At 36.3% G+C, this 17248-nt stretch overlaps 1 protein-coding gene across 1 annotated transcript in view; it reads right to left on the minus strand.

Moving 5' to 3' along the window:
- Positions 1-17248, minus strand: part of LOC145694764 (transducin beta-like protein 2) — a 69893-nt gene that overhangs the window by 9987 nt on the left and 42658 nt on the right. Inside the window, exons 3-6 of the mRNA XM_081771386.1 lie at positions 11581-11804; positions 5729-5915; positions 1562-1747; positions 155-340 (exon numbers count right to left, since the gene is read on the minus strand). Coding sequence (XP_081627512.1) covers positions 155-340; positions 1562-1747; positions 5729-5915; positions 11581-11804 — 783 coding nt within the window. The remainder of the gene's footprint in view (positions 1-154; positions 341-1561; positions 1748-5728; positions 5916-11580; positions 11805-17248) is intronic.

Below are 17248 nucleotides of genomic sequence, written 5' to 3' on the forward strand. Positions count from 1 at the left end.
AAAATTACACACAGAGTTTTCTTTACGTGAACACCGATCTTGAGCTCCGTGATATATATATATATATATACAAAGAGAAGTAATTGTGAGGAGCTCACCTGATACTTCTATTAACCATCCACACCGATAACAATTCCTGTGTTAATTGTCTTACCTGTATGCATATCATTGATAGTTCCTTTGCATTCTCCAGTCTGGACGGAATAGAGAGACAAGGAACTACCTGTGGATACAGCTACAACAAGACCATCTGGCGAAATGGCTATGTAGGAAGGGTTTCCGTCATGTGAATATTTCCCAGTCATTAGCAAATGAGGATCTTCACCTTTCTGGTACTCAACTGAAAGTAAGCATCATTAACAGGTTAATTTAATGCTTATTTATGTGCCATGAACAACTTAATAGCAAAATTATAGCACCTTATCAAGCAAAAATAAACACATATTACAAACAATGTAACTTACAATACACATCGAACTAAAGGAAACAGGGCCCAAAGGAAGAGGAAAGTCGCACAGTGGAACCGGCAAGGGGAAAATGAGGACACTGAACGAAACAGGCTTCAAAGGAGGAAAGCCTAACAGTGGATTCGACAAGGAGAAAATGCGGACACTGAAGAAAACATGCCCCAATGAACAGGAAAGTCGAACAGTAGAACCGGGAAGGGGAAAATGTGGACACTGATGGAAGCAAGCTCCAAAGGAGGAGTTTAGCCGAACAATGAATCCGCAAGGGAAAAATGCGGACACTGAACGAAGTAGGCTTCAAAGGGGAGGGAAATCGGACAGTGGAATTGGTAAGGAAAGAATGCAGACACTGAAGGAAACAGGCTCCAAAGGAGAAAAGAATAATGGAACCGGCAAGGAGAAAATGCGGAAACTGAAGGAAACACGTTTCAAAGGTGGAAAACCGAACAGCGGATTCGACAAGGGGAAAATGCGCGCACTGAAGAAAACAGGCTCCAAAAGAAGGAGGAAGGCTGAATAGTGGAACCGGCGTTGAGCACAAGTATGATGAGTACAATGTGTAAAGCTCCAAGGAATAAAAAAGAAAATAAAGTTAAGGATAACCAGCAAAAAAGGAGGGAATGTTGTAGAGATGTAACAACAAAGGTTACGTAGGATGAAATTATGTAGGAATATGTTAGAAGAGAAAGAAAATATATATGGCTATATATAGATCAACCATGCACTATTATTATTGTACACTAACCCAGCAACTCAAGAAACCCAAATGTTCATCGAGATAGAAGCACAGGCACATTACTGGTTTCTATCCTGTGACGATTTCATGCAACCGGATTATTGCACACCTCATCAAAGTTCTGATTTCTATTATCCTCCCACACTTTGTGGCTTATTCAAAAACATGTTTTCCCATGCACTTTTCTTATTCTTGCTAGTGCTTTTGTTCTTCTGCCACTATGGCAGTGTCGACGACAATTATTATTAATTATTATTATTATTATTATTATTATTATTATTATTATTATTATTATTATTATTATTATTATTATTATTATTATTATTATTATAACATAGTAATATAGAAATTAACTAACTTTTAGTATCGAAGACTTTCCATGAGCCATCTTTTGAAACAGTAGCCATACGAGACGAATCACTGTTGAAGGCAAAGCTGTATACACCAGATGTGTGTCCTTTCAGCTCAAATGCACGCTGAACTTTATCAAATTCTCCTGATCGAGTAAAAATCACATCCCACACTTTTACATCAGGTGTAAAACCTAGAACAACAAACAAATCACAATTATCTTTAAACAATGAAATACACACTGTATTCTAACTACAGTGGACTCCTCTTAACCCTCTGTCGGCTTAATCTCCATCTTCCAAGAAGTAAGTAATTTTCATCAGAAATAAGTCACTTAATTACCATACAACAAGCCCAAATGTGTTTATAGGGTACAGTACTGTATTTCATTTGTTACAGTACTGTTTATAGAGTACAATACTTAATCGTATTTTTTCCATTTTCTATTTTTTCTTCGATCATATACATACAGTGTAAATAAGGGTGTGTCTTATGTAATAGTAGGTGCTTTATTCAATATACCATTTCGTTCAATTGAGTGTCAATGGAACAACTTCTGGTCAAAACTTTAACTTCTTGTAGCAAGTTAAATGTACTGTAATTATAATACTGTAATTATAATGTAATTATAATGTTAGTTAAATGTAATTATAATACTGTAAGCCTTTTTTAACCATTATTATAGAGTTGCTATTCAATTTAGAGAGTACGAAATAGTGATCTTCGTTTTAACAGACTTTTTCGTCATCAGGCGTCGGTTCCGTGGTGATCGCTTAGCAGGAGTCTACTGTACTGAGTGGTGTGTCCTGCCGATATTCCAGGCAGCTTTTCGTAATTCTGAATTGCATATAGTGAATTTTCATTGTACGCACGGGAGCCCGAAGGGGGGGGGGGGGAGGAGGCACGGCCTCCTAGCTCACGAAAATGTATTAAATTTCTTAAGATTTTCTAAATACAAATTTAAAAAATATCAAGCGCAATACAGCAACCAGGAAGATGAGCCCTTCCTAGAAAATTTTCTTCGGACAGTCATGAGTGTACGTTGTTATTGTTTACTGTGTTAAGTTCTGTGACGCTAGTCTAATAAATATATATCGAGCTCTCTCGTGGCTAAGTGGTTAGCGTGCGCGCCTTTGGCCATCAACCATTTCCTGCTTTTATATTGATCACTATTGACCAACAACGATAATAGATAGGTAGAAGTGGTTTTGTGCAATCGATTAAACGTCCTAAGAATATATTTCCTCTCTATTCTTAACTCTCTACTAGAACTGGAAATGATAGAAATTCACTAACCTGCTGGTTACAATATTGATCTACGCAGAGCAAAAATGATGAGATAGCGATAAGCAGACTTGGGAAATCGATTTAGCGTTGTAAGAAATTATATCATCTCTCTTAATCCAGTAATCAAACCAGAAATGACAGAAATGATTACTCTGTTGACCAGTTCCAGCCATTTCTTTTGAATTGCTAGGTGCATTTGTAATAATTGCCAACAGGAGACGTCTGAGTCTATCGTTCTGCTCACGACAGCAGTTAAGGATAAACGATGTCCTTGCAATTCCACTAAGACACACAACATTCCTGGATGTCAGTCTGGCCTTTCTACAGGATGTGGAGCTTCTCCTCGCTTTGACCACGAGCTTTTTCGCACACTGTTGTTGTAGATTATTTTCATTTCATCACTGGTAATCAACCACCTCAGAAATGGTTTTAGTAGTAGTTTTTTGAGCAAGATCATGTGGCAGCTAAACTTAAGTTTCTTTTCTGCTATCAACTTTTTCCAAATGTTTTAACATTGGTGATAGATGTTAAAAGATCACTGAAGATGTCATGACTGTTTATATGCAGGTCTTGCTCTACTTAAAAAAAAAAAAAAAAAAAAAAAAAAAACTTTTGTTGCGATTGGTCGGTCACTGCGAAGAGGACCTTGAACACTGAAATATACAGAACGAAAGCGAATGAACAATCTTTTGGCTGTTGCTTTCTATAAAGTATCTTGCCCATAAACAGCACAAATTTCTTCATAGGCATGAGCAGTATTTGTGCCTTTATCGAAATTAAACTGTTAAATGCAGCGCAGTTTTACGGAAAGTTCACTTATCCTCACGACGCAATACTTTACGTCTGATTACACGAATTCCAACTACTTTTGCACATCTATTAGCTTCAACTGCCATTTGTCAAATGACATCAGGCCTGACTTACTGCGACTCATATACCCTGAGATTTGGGACACTAACGCCATCTCACGTGTAAAATGATCAGTACTTTTTAGACGACCTAATATATGCTTAAGTGCGGTGGCTTTATCAAGTCTATGATTATAGTGAATGTTATAGATAAACTTCAGGATCGTGTTTCAACTGTATTTCACGGCATATTTATTACTCTGAAAATCAATTTCTGACCGATTCGTCTAGATACAGGGTTCCCACTGATCTTGAGAAATCTATTTCCCTGACTTTCCCTGACCTTTGGCAGGAAACTCCCTGACTCATAACATATGTCGGATGACGTTCACATATAAATAAGGAAAATAAGTAATGGTGAATATATATGAAAACATTTATTCTATAAAGACAAATAGTAACACAGGTCTGCAAAAATAAAACAATGCTAAGCTGTTTCGGTTTAGTTAACTGATTCGTATGAGTTGGGGTGTGCTGAATCCAGGAATGACAACCGTTTTGTCCTGGGACGTCTGGGCTTCGAACAAACAGGTGGTCATTGTTGAACAAAAATATGAACACAAATATGAGATTTACAGAAACACCATTAACAGCGTAACACAAATTAATGTACAGAACACACACACGTGAAAACAAAAACAATAATACCACCCTCAATCAGATTGCTTGTAAAATAATTTTTTTTAAAGGGTCAACTTTGTTTGGAGCTTGTCCTTTTGTAGGTAGATAACGGAAGGTCCCTAAACAACATCCAGCATCATCTTAACACTCCAGTTTCTCTGATACCGTCGTTCCATTTCTTTGCTATCTTGATGAAAACGCTCCCCCTGTTCTTCACTCACTGCTCCCACATTGTCAGGAAAGTAGTCACAGTGGGAGTTGAGAAAATGGACTTTTAAACTCATGGAGCAACCAAGCTTTCGGAACGCGTGCAACATTTTTTCCACCATTTCCTTGTACTGTGGGTCCTTTCGGTTTTCCAAAAATGTTTTGATGACCACAGTAAAGCCTCGTTTTGAGTTGGAGTCATTGAACTGATGAAGTCTTTTTCGTATATGAGTTTTCTAATATCAGGGCCAACAAAAATCCGCGTACTCGCGTGCTCGTAGCATTTGAGCAACAAACAGTATAGCCAGAACTACTTACCAACGTTTTACAAATCTCAGATGTAATCTTACTAAATTCGTTTTATGAACAGATTTATTGGTTTTGGTTTTTCTTTGTAATCTCGTACTCTCATTCATGACACATTACGATATGTGTCAGTGATCCCCATCCGGACCATGTTCATTTTTATTTTCGTGTGATGCATTTGCAATTTAGCGATTTCTGTTTGACCACGTTACATTTCGACTTTCCAGGAAGAAACGGGGGTCATTTTCGACTTCGGTGCACCCAGAAGCGTAAAAATCAGCTAAACTTATGCAAACAGCTTTTTGGTTGCAGACCTGTGTAATCAATTGCTTATACGCTACATACCACTTACCTCTCATAAAAATCTGAGTAACGTCCCATACTGTGATCATTAATATCTACCCACAAACGACTGACAATCAATTACTCTGAAGATTTGATACTTCTTATACATTCACTTAGCTGATAATGCTTGACTAAGCCGAAATTGGTGTATGATTAATGTTAGAAAAAATATATTTTTAAAATTTCCCTGATTTCCAGTCTTCTTCCCTCAGCTTCCCTAACCTGCACTATTTTCCCCGAGTTTTCCCTGACCAGTAGGAACCCTGAGATAAGGAAAAAAATAGAAGACACCCAATCAATCACTCTTACATCCAACATATCGAAAGTCCTAATTTTAGCAGTATTTTCAATAGACTGTAGTAGATATAGTCTCCATCAACTAAAAAAGGTTAAATAACTTAGTTATACTGTATTTCTATTATTCAAACTAATCTATAGTAACCAATATTAGTGTAGAATAAGCAAGAAACAAGTACAAAAAAATTTAAGCCTCTACTTACCTGAAGCTGCAACAAACCGTCCGCAAGGGGAGACTTTAGCACAAAAAGTATTCATCAGGTACGTATCAACTGTAGCGAGTTGTTGGCCTTTTAAGTCCCAAAGGATTAAGTCTGTCTTGTCTGAACAAGACATTATAAACTTCCCTGTGCACGCTATTCCAAGACCTACCACATTGGATTCATGTTGCTAAATATAAAAATAAACAAAATAAAATAAAATTGAAGCAATTTTAAGTTACTACAAGAACTATTAAGATTAATTCATTTTTTACTTCTAAATAAATGAATGAATGAAGTAAGTATCAAAATTTTTATCTGCAAAATATTAAGCTACAGATATTCTTACATACGATACCCCAACACGAGGGCTATTGGAAAAATTTCTGCAAACTACAACTAACAGCGATGCTAGTATTTCGTTATTGCAAAATTCAGAAAAATAGACCTTTTCATGTTTAAATTATATTTGTGGTTATTTATTTAAGTTTATTCGTTTATTTTTCACAGCAGCTTGAAGTAGTTTTGTGTGAGAAATGAAACTTTTAAAGCCGTTGGATCTCACACAACTTGACCGAAGCTCAACAACAGACTCGTGTCAATTAACGTAAAGAAATGCTCAAAAATATTCAACCGGGTTAAGTCAGATTTAATGTACAACATCATTACAGGGGACAAAAGTTTGATCCATTCATATGAACCCAAAGCTAAACAGCAATTCATTTTGAGTGTTTCAAAGTGAGCTCAAACCAATAAAAGTTGTTCGTTCATGAGATGTACCGAGATGTTTGCTTGTTTCTTCAATTACACAGAACATGTGGCAGCCATAGTTTTAGAAAATCGAAAGACTGTAAATGCTGTGTAGTATACGACAATTTGTTTGCTTGAGCTCATCAATTAATCGCGTAAAAGAAACCTAAATCGCTGCATCACCACCACAATTTCACTTCCCACTCAGCACACCAAACTAGAATTTTTGTCCAGTTAAAATGTCAAATTAATGACTCATACACGTACTCACCTGATTTATCACTTAATGACCTCTTTTTGTTCCTAAACATAAAAAATAAGATGCATGGTGGTGAGTGACTTGTATCGCCTAAAGCAGCTATTGGCGCATTCCGAACAGCAGTTTCTGAGGAAGCAGCCTCAAAGTGGAAAAAATGCTTTCAAAATTGATTTCAGCGTATGCGAAAGTGTATCGGTCTAAAAAGTGAAAACTTTGGAAAAACAATAAAGCCAATTCCAGAATTTCACATCTACTGCAAAATTTTTACATTAATGACAACCAGCTGTGACATATTTTTCTGATTGTGGTGCATGGTGGTTCTGGAGTAAAATGTTCACCTCAGGTGCGAAAAGTCCTTGGCTCGATCCCCGGCCACGTGAGTTTGTGGTGGACAACATAGTGTCTGTGGGTTTACTCGGGGTTCTCCCATTTTATTTTCGTTAATCTCTCACCTCCTTTCGCCTAAGAGGTATAACCACAGGACATAAAACTATAAATTTTATTTCATTTCATATCCTTCTGTTTAACAGAGAAGCAAGAGCAAAATATTGATAACGTGCACAGAGCAAATATCAGTGAAAGCACGAAAAAGAAGTGTCGATTCAAACGAGAAAATTTTGACTTGAATGTCTCTCAACGTATAGGAAGACTATCAGGCTTTGACGAAAATAGTTTCAACGTTTTAAACCACGATGATCCACTTCAGTCAAGCCGAGAACTAGTAAATATCGTAAACTGTAAAAAATCAACCATCGTGCAACATTTGGATTCCATGCGAAAGGTTAAAAAATTGGATGTATGAAGACCACACGCTTAGCTATGAATATCGATCATTCCTGTTGCTAGTGACGGGAAATGGTACGTTTACGTCAATATGGAAAAGAAACAGAACAAAAGAAATGGTTGAGCCCTAACAAAATACAGTGCCCATTCTAAGAAGGTAACATTATGCGTCTAGTGGATTGACGTGAACTACGAATTGCTTCTCAGGAAAACTATCTCAGTGTTCGCATTCAGATATTGTGAAGGATAATACAGTATTAGAGTATAATGATATACTTCAACACTGATTTTACATATGTAGAAGAAAGTTGTACAGTGAAACTGTAGTTTCTTAGTTTAACTTTAGAATTCACTCAATTGTGAATCGCATTACTATCTGCAAACTTCTGCTCTTAATTCAAATATTGTGAACTTCACTCAAGAGTTTTTCATCGGAGAAAAATATTAGAAACAAGTACATAATATAGTACCTAGTTATTTTATAAATACTGTCAGAGGTTTGGGTATTAAATACAGATCCTGTGTTGACGATATGTTGATATCCTTTTGAAAGATGATACATGGAAGTGTCGAGCTTGTTTTGAAAATGAAATGTTCTCCTTGAGCCTTGATGAAGGCCCGGAGTCTGGCGGGCCACTCGTCAATGGAATTACGAACAGCTTCGATGAGGAAGCGGCTGGCTGCCTTGACCAGGGCGCGCTTCAGATAGTCCACATTAAGGTGTGTCTTTTTTGCAGACAATTGATTGAGGCATTGGCCAGTTCGTAGTCGAGTGGGTTCAGATACGGGTTGCTAGAGGGCCAATCTGATGTGAAGATAAAGTCTGGGTCGTTGGCCCGTAGCTACTCCTGTGTTAAACGTGCCTTGTGGACGGGAGCGGAATCCTGTTGGGAGTTTCACTGTTAATTGGGAAACATGATGGTATTCAGTGGTTTCACAATGGGATCCAACACTATGGTTTGGTGCGCGGTAACCGATTTCTTTACTTCTTGTTCACAAAAACAGAGCCGTGTTGTGCCATTGAAGCTCACATCCCACCATACCATACTCCTGAGTGATGGGACCTTTACATCTTGGAAACACGTTCAGTAGCTTGCACTGATGATGATGAGTACACACAGTCATTTTGAGCATTAAAAGACTGCTCAACTGTGAACAGCTCATCAGAAAAGGGAATTGTCATCTGAACACTTCTCGTGTAACGCTTGAGGAGACTTTCGGCTTTCACCACTCTTTGATGGCGTAACGCATCAGTCAGGAAGTGACTTGTACGTTGTTTGTTTGTAAGTTCCGAGTAACATAGTTGATTAAGCATTCATGACATAGTCTGTCTCGAAATGGACATCTCAAGGGACATCAGTGATTGAATCTTGACAGGATTTCGCCAAAATCTTGCAGCTGCGCTTTTAATTGCCTGTTGGTCCTCACTGTATGTGGTCTGCCACTATGCTGCTGGTTATTGACATTTCCCGTTTCACTGCAACGCTGGACGGTGCGGTTGACAAATCGTTCACTGATTTGCAAAGATTTCAGGGTGGTGAAGATCTGTGATAATGGCATGCTCACCCTGTGCAGCGCTATGACTGCAACACGATTCTCGTAGTCGCCCCCCCCCCTTCCCTCCATCGTTACACGTTGCCACTGCCACGCGTTTCACCGCTCAGGTACTCATTTCACCCACGATATTCAGATGGCAGCACTCACTCATACTTAGCATTGTCAAACAGCAGTCAAAATCTCTACTACAACTACTACAACATATATGAAATAACTAAGTATTGGTATTATCAGGTGAAAATAAAAAAAAAAAAAAAATAGATGAAGATCCATCCATGGCGCTACCAAATTGTACGATAGAATATGACAAACTAACAAATGCATGACTAATAAATTATTTTAAAAAATATAATCAAGGTTTCTACCATACAAAGTGTTACACTGATTAATAATTTACAAAACAATACGCAATGACTGTATGCCTGAATGTAATGCAATGCAATGACTGAATGTAAAAATATGGGATTTTACTAGTTCTGATACCTTCGCCCCACCAAATCTACATTCTTCTTCAGTACAAGCTGGTAACGTGGCTGCTCGCCGTGAAACAGAAAAACGTAAGAAGTACAGCAATTTACTTGACAAATATCATTTTGCCACTATAGCTATCGAATCAGGAGGTTCCTGGGGTCCCGAAGGTCTTAACTTTATAAAAGAAGTCGGACACCGCATTTATTTATCGTCAGGAGACGCTAGAGCAACCTCTTTTCTACTGCAACGCATCAGCATGTTAGTACAAAGAGGGAACGTGGCATCAGTTTTGAGAACGCTACCCTCTGGTAAGAAACTGGAGGAGATCTTTTTTCCGTAATCATCTCGGCTAAAGTTTGAAAATGCTGTTGCAAAGCTTATCACAATAATGTATATTATTTGATCATTATATTCTCCATAAACAATACGTTACAGTCAGTTTAGTTCAGACCGGTTCAGACTGTTCAGTTGGATTATACACTGATGAAGACTGAAGAAGTGATCTGCTGGATGAGTGAAACAACTGATTGTGTCAAAGTGGTGGATAAGTTGCTTTATAATACCGTTCTATGTCAAGCGTTTTCTCCATGTGGGAATTCTCCTGGAGAGTTATATTGAATTAAACAGGACTGCTCTATTTTTGTGAATAACATTAACTGGACAAAGTAATGATCATAATAGCTATATTGTATATTCAATGTATATAGATTATATATGTGTGTGTCTTATATAAAAAAAAATAGTAATGATAAACAGTACATTAACTTGCATTTTTAGATACTACAATATCTCACATAACTTATTCAGTTATTGTAATATGTTATTATGTTTTAGGCGGTCCACATTAGTTATCTTATGCCACTGTCGTCAAGGAATCTGACCATTGTTGTATACCAATCATTGATATATGCTGTTCTAAATATTGATATAAACAATACTTGCCTTGGTAAACTCATTCAATGTAATAAAAAAATGTTCCTAACATACGCAATGTATAAAATCTGGATAAAGTAACATTTTCTTTACTTCCTTCAACTTCGTTTTTTATACGACTATAATAAGATAAGAATTAAAATTAATCCATGCTATATTTATATTTTCATAGTATAAAATAAATGAAGAAAAATAAAAAAATATATATATTTGACAACGAATATATTTTAAATATATCTACTTAATACGTTAAATACCACATCTGGCACATATTTGTGTGATCAGTCTTTAGAGCTGCGTCAGACGAAACGACGTAATTATTTTGGTTAGATAAAATTGTTACTCATTTTTTTTTAATTTACAGTATGCATAAGATAAATTATTGTAGAATAAGCTCTTGACAGAATTGATTCTGATAACAGTTATCTAATGAAAAAAAAGTTAAAGAAAAGTACTAAAATATATTCCATCCAATCGAAAGTAATAACAACAAAAAAGCTTGACAGTAAATGTAATAACTCTGGGTTCTCACTAAAAGAACAACTATACAAATCTTATTTCAACATTTATCCATTAATTAGTTTGCAAGAAAAGTGTTTAGCGGAAAGTATTTCAGATCTATTTAATGTTTATTCATTTTGTCTACATATAGAATTATACTGACTGATAATGAGAAATGGAACACGTGAAATAATAATAATAATATTAAAAAAAAATACAGTAGGATATAATTAGTCCTACTCAACCTTTTAAAACTGCACTTCCTCAGCAAGGGTTTTTCCATATCTGAGTCTGCGAATACTAAACGTAATTCTGCAGATCTATTATACCATCTTAACGTAGTGCGATTTTTAATCATTATCGTTTTGAGTGTATCCATATAATGGTGAAAATAGAGTGTATCAGTATCCACACAAATTTCGCGTGTCTGTGCAAGTAATAAATAAACAGAAAATACAACTATTTTTAAAAAGTGTACTAAGTATGTATCACGAAACATATATACGAAAAGTACGACAAAAGTCTTAAAAATCAGTACTGCTCCGCCAAAATCGGGACATCTAAGAGTCCATACACAGAATAAACGATTAAATGTACTCACCTTTGGAAATGTAATTGCTTTTGTTATGTTTCCGATTCCGCCCTCAGGCTTTCGTCCAACTTTATAGACTTCAACAGTATTTTCCACGCCCTTTTGTATGATGAACGCTTTCGTATCTGGACTCCACTTAATAAGCGCAGCATGATCAAATTCCACATTCACTCGCAGAGATTTATGCTCTTTCTGAGTGAAGTCTTTGGTCGTCCAAATTATCACAGCTCGATCTGAAACGACACAATGACTAACAGAGTAGTCACACATAACAAAACTATATGTAATTGTTTTCCATATCACTTAGTGTGGATAACATTACGATAATGGTGAAAATTTCTTTCGAAAAATTATTTTCTCTATTCACGCAAAAACAAATGAATTATTAATAATAATAAACACACATACACACAAAATAAGAGAAATTACTTTCGATTACCAGGAAATTCGGCATCCATATCTTCGCATTTCTCACCCCATCCCACACTCTTTTCCATGCTATGAGAACAATCATCTGCAAACTTCAATGACCATAATATAAAACAATCAGCATGCTTCATTAATGTTTTTGTATTGCGTATATTATGATGATAAACATGAAAGAAAGAAATACGGCAACCCATGCTGTGTTCTACAGTTCTCATTTTAGAAGATGACAAGCTTACAAATCTATTTATTTATTTATTTATTAACTTTAAGTGCTGAAGATGTATTTTTACTGAATAATAGAAGAGAAACAAAAGGAATATGTACAGTTATTTAAGAAATGTCTAGAGAAATTAGTCGGTCCGCCTACTTACAGAGAGAGAGAGATTCTGTTCAATTTCAAGACGGCGAGGGAGTTAATATATTAAAACCATCTTGGCATCCTGAGAAGGACAAGTTCTTTACTAAGAACAAAGTAACACTTATTACTAGTACAATGAGGGCTAAAGTTACAAAATGACAAGTAGCCTTCACAATTTTCGACCCACTTGGTTTGATAAACCCAAGTGTTTTTTGCACCAGTTGTGGCTGTATCTAATACAATGGGACGATGAACTGCCCACAGTACTAGCCGCAAAACGGAAGCAGCTACACCAATTATTTTTACCAATCAACAGTATACAAGTGAACCATTTCGTCTTAAGTGAGAGCAACGTCGAGAGTATTGAAATACATGGGTTTGCGAATGCAAGTAAGGCCGCCTATGGAGCATGTATATATAATCCCGATACCAATCATCGGGTGTAACAAAAACTAGTTGTTGTGCGCTAAATCACAAGTGGCGCCTCTCAAGACAGTCACCTTGGCAAGATTAGAATTGTATGCCGCATTAATGCTAGCACAGTTGGTGCATAACATAATACCTATACTACTACATCTGAACATAGACAGCATGCATTTATGGACAGACTTACAAATCGCCCCAGCTTGGCTTCCATCTCCAGCCACAGGATAGAAAACACTTGTTGCTAACACGGTTTCACAAATCAACACATGGCAACAATGCAGCTCGGGAGGCAGATAACCCTGCAGATTTGATATCACGAGGTGTAAAGTCTAACGATATTCAGTACAAAACGTTGTGGCAGCATGGGTTCGCCATGGTTATTGCATCGACGGATTCACAGTTATCATCAAGTAGGTGAACATTTAAAGATACATCAGAGGCCAGAAGGATTACAGCCGTTAATCTGGCCAAGAGAATCACATGACCAATGCCAACAAAATCTCGAAATTATCAAAATTAGTGTGAGTAGTTTCATATTGCCAAGAATTTATGAATAATGCTACAAAGAAAAACAAAAAGGCTACAGGAAATCTGAAGTCACATAAATTCCGCTCTCATTCTGCCGCCAAAGACTCACTTAACAGGGCTTATAGTTGAGTCGAACACATCAAGCTTCCTCATACTGGACCACACTCTTTAACAGCTTTATTAAGACAAAGGTATCGGAATAGATGCAGACAGGTCAAGAGAATTATACACCATTGTTTAACATGCTTACGTTTCAAGACCAAATCAGGTACACAAGAGACGGGATAACTGCCCGCACCCAGGATATAACTAACGACATCCTTTATGAACTCCGCAATGGATTACGCAGGGCCAATTCTTATCAAATCTATTCCACCCTAAACAGATCCACTTGCAAATGTTATGTAGTTTTATTTTATTTTTTTTTTTATTTATTTTTTTAAAATTTAATTTAATGCTATTCATCTGACGTTATATGCGATTTTACCTCTGAGAATTTCATTGCAGCATTATGAAAAAATATTGAGATACCCTGAAGATAAAGAGAATGCATCGGAAAGCAGGGAATAAGGACGTACAGGAAAGGAGGAAGCAGAATAATTGAACTGGTCAGGAAAACCAAGAGAAAAGCAATAGCGGACAAAAAAGGAAAAAGGGGTAATATATAAAGCAGGATGCGCGGAGTGTAACAAAATTTACATAGGAGAAACAAAGAAGATGAAAGAAAGGATAAAACAACACAAAGATGATGTAAGATTGAACAGACAAGCCACAGAATAAGGTGGGAAGGAACAGAGGTCATAGAAGTAGAGAAGAGAACTTTGGTGAGAAAATGGAAAGAAGCCAGGGAGATTATGAAGGCAGGAGACAAAGTGATCAATTGAAATGCAGGATTCTCGATAAATAAACAGTGGGAGAAGATTCTGCTTAAAGAAGAAGAAAGAAAGAGAACAAACTAATAAGAGAAATAAGGATAAATAAAGGCAGAATGTATCCAGCGAAAAAAAGTAAACTTTTAATTGGACACGTGTGCAGCTAAAAAGTGAAAGTGAAAACCACACAAGTGTTACTTTTTAATGAAGGGGCGGAGCCTAATTAAAAGTTGATCTCCGGAGAGTATAAGAGGTGACCAAGTCCCAAACAGCCGGAAGGAGTGGACGTCTGATGAAGACACAGTTACTGTGTCGAAACTGTTACGTGATTGTGTGTTTTGTTACATATTATCACATAGCCTTGCTCAGTGTGCTGTTGCATTTTAGTACAAAATGGAAACAAGGCCTGATAGAATAGTTACAGTGACAACTGAACCAATTTTGCAAAAGTAAATAATACATTGAGAGAGTTATACTAGATGCTTAAATCAGATGCGTTTCAAGCATGAATATACGACTACGTGGCTCTGGAGAGTCAAAATGGCATTTTATCCCACCACAATCACCATACTTTGGAAGTCTCTGGGAAATGGGAGTGAAGTCAATGAAGTATCATCTTGTGAGAACAATGAAGAAGGCCACATTAACACATGAAGAACTAAATACTTTGTTATTACAAATTTAAGCGTGTCTCAATTCATGTCCCCTCATCTCTCTTTCACACAACATAAAAAGAAAAGGACCTATTATTACTCCTGGTCATTTCCTCATAGGCACATCCTTTACCTCCATACCTGGACCAGACTTAACTGACCTGACAGGAAATAGGCTTAACCGCTGGCAACGACTTCAGAAACGTTACAATTTTTTTTTTTTTTTTCGAGAAAAAAAATCTTCGTCCAGACTTCCACTTTCATCAAAGAACGAGAATCTTCCCCTACTCAATATGTGTATTATTGACGCAGTGCATCCCGAAAGAGACTCGATAGTCAAAATTGTTAGTTTAAGAACAATATCTGGAATTTCAAGAAAGCTCTGAACAATCTCATACCCGTACCTCACGAATGTGCAGGAAGGTTGGTCCGAACTAATCTGACCCCAAGAGGAAGAGTATGTTAATGTATATAACACTCAAGTACGTGATTTCTTTTTTTAAAGGCATTTGTTCTCCCCACTGGTCCCTCTTAAAACTTTGGTGACTATTCGCCCTCTTTCATCTACTTTCTATTTCTATTGCAGAGATAGCAAACAGAAAGATGGGAAGAAGCAAGATAGAGTTTGGTTTTTGTATTTTCAAAATATAATTGAAAACATTCAGTGAACAAGTGGACATTTTAAATACTTTTTACCAAATATGTTTTATTTATTCTCCATTAATATTTATTAATGAGTTTAACGTAAGAACTAAAATCAACTAAAACAATTTCAATGCTATTTACAAATACTACTTTCTGAGCACAAGGCTATTTACGATCTAACAGTAGAATCTTTATTTTCTTCTTCTGGGCTACCCATATACAGATTCAACTTTGATTATGTAATCAGCTGCAATCTGAAATTCGTTTGCTGTTCTCTTTTTGAAATATGAAAAAAGAGCTTTACTTTATGGAGAATCAAACATAAGGCGGCCGGTTGGTAATTATGAACCGTTGATTATATGTCTCTGTAGCTAAGGGTATACATTTCCTAACTACCAACCAGTTATTAGACAAACATTTTAGTAGTTCTTGCTTGTTTCTGTTTTTATCATATTTGCATGAACTGAAGTACCGAAGTAAAGCTTTTACATATTCTGTTTAGATTTACAGTTTCAAAAGCCATGGTCACGAAACGGGCTCAAGTTTGAGAAACCACTTTCTCCTACAAGACGTACAGGACTTGAAAACGAGCTTTTGATCGCGACATTTTTGTTGAAAGGCACTTTTAGACCAATGAGAGGATGGATAGGTGTAGGAGCCGGGTAATAATAGTAATTAACTTATGCTTCAGACAAAATAAGTGGTATTGAGTAGAATATATTAATGATCTTGGAGCAGCAAGAAATTTCTCATAACAAATATAAAATCTAGACTAATTTGGCCAGCAAAACGTGTTAGTTCAAACATTTTATTTTCGAGAGATGATAAGCTGAAGAAAGTCTTACAATCATCAAAACCATCGAACAGGAGACTTAAAAGGATTCCACGTTTCACTCACTGATGTTACATGACGAAAAGGTTCGTTTTGGAAAACCGCTTCTACGTTCATCCATAGCCCTGCATTAGCCTCAGAGACCACATTAAGCTTTAAAGGGTAATACATTGGGGTTGTACGTTTTTTTTTTTTTTTTTTTTTTCTTCACCAAGAAATAAAGGTTTCTTGTTCATATTTCTAAAATATATGCTATAAATAATCCTTCACTATCACTTCTTTTTACATTTTTATCATATTCCATAAATAAATACTTTACTAACAAGTAGGTATGATTTATTCCTCTTAAAGAAACATAAGGGAAATTTATTAATAGAATAAACTTTTCTAAATTTGTTTTTCTAGAAAACACAAGGTTGCCATACCTCCCGGTTTTTCGCCACTGCCTGAGTTCACTGTTCCAGTGTCCCAACAGATTCGTGCATGACGAGCAGGTCCTGAATTTCGAGATTACTATTTATTGTTGTTATATCTACTACTCAATTCTGTCTAACTCACTCGAAGATTTTAGTTCAAGGGCTGCTTTTATCACTACAGGAAAGTTCTGCTTTTAAATTGTATGAGGATGGTAGCATTGGCTATCGCAAAATCATTTCTTGCTGAGTTATCATTCTGTGAATACACGTTGTTGATGTTAACTCCATTCTACGTCTTCATCATTTATTACTTTTCACTAATCAGACCTTGGACACTGATAGAACTTACTTGTGAGTGGAACATACGTAATAAAACACTTGTAAACTACTATGTGTATATTCTTTTGTTTGTTTCCCTCAAAAACAAATTCAATAATTATTTCCCATTTCTATCTGAAAGCACTAAGCTTAGTCTCGAAAACAAGATTGTTTTCAGCAAACAGTGGGTTGCTTGGAAC

Source organism: Thermobia domestica, chromosome 9, assembly GCF_964235325.1.
Source record: "Thermobia domestica chromosome 9, izTheDome1.hap1.1, whole genome shotgun sequence".
Taxonomy (NCBI): Eukaryota; Metazoa; Arthropoda; class Insecta; order Zygentoma; family Lepismatidae; genus Thermobia; species Thermobia domestica.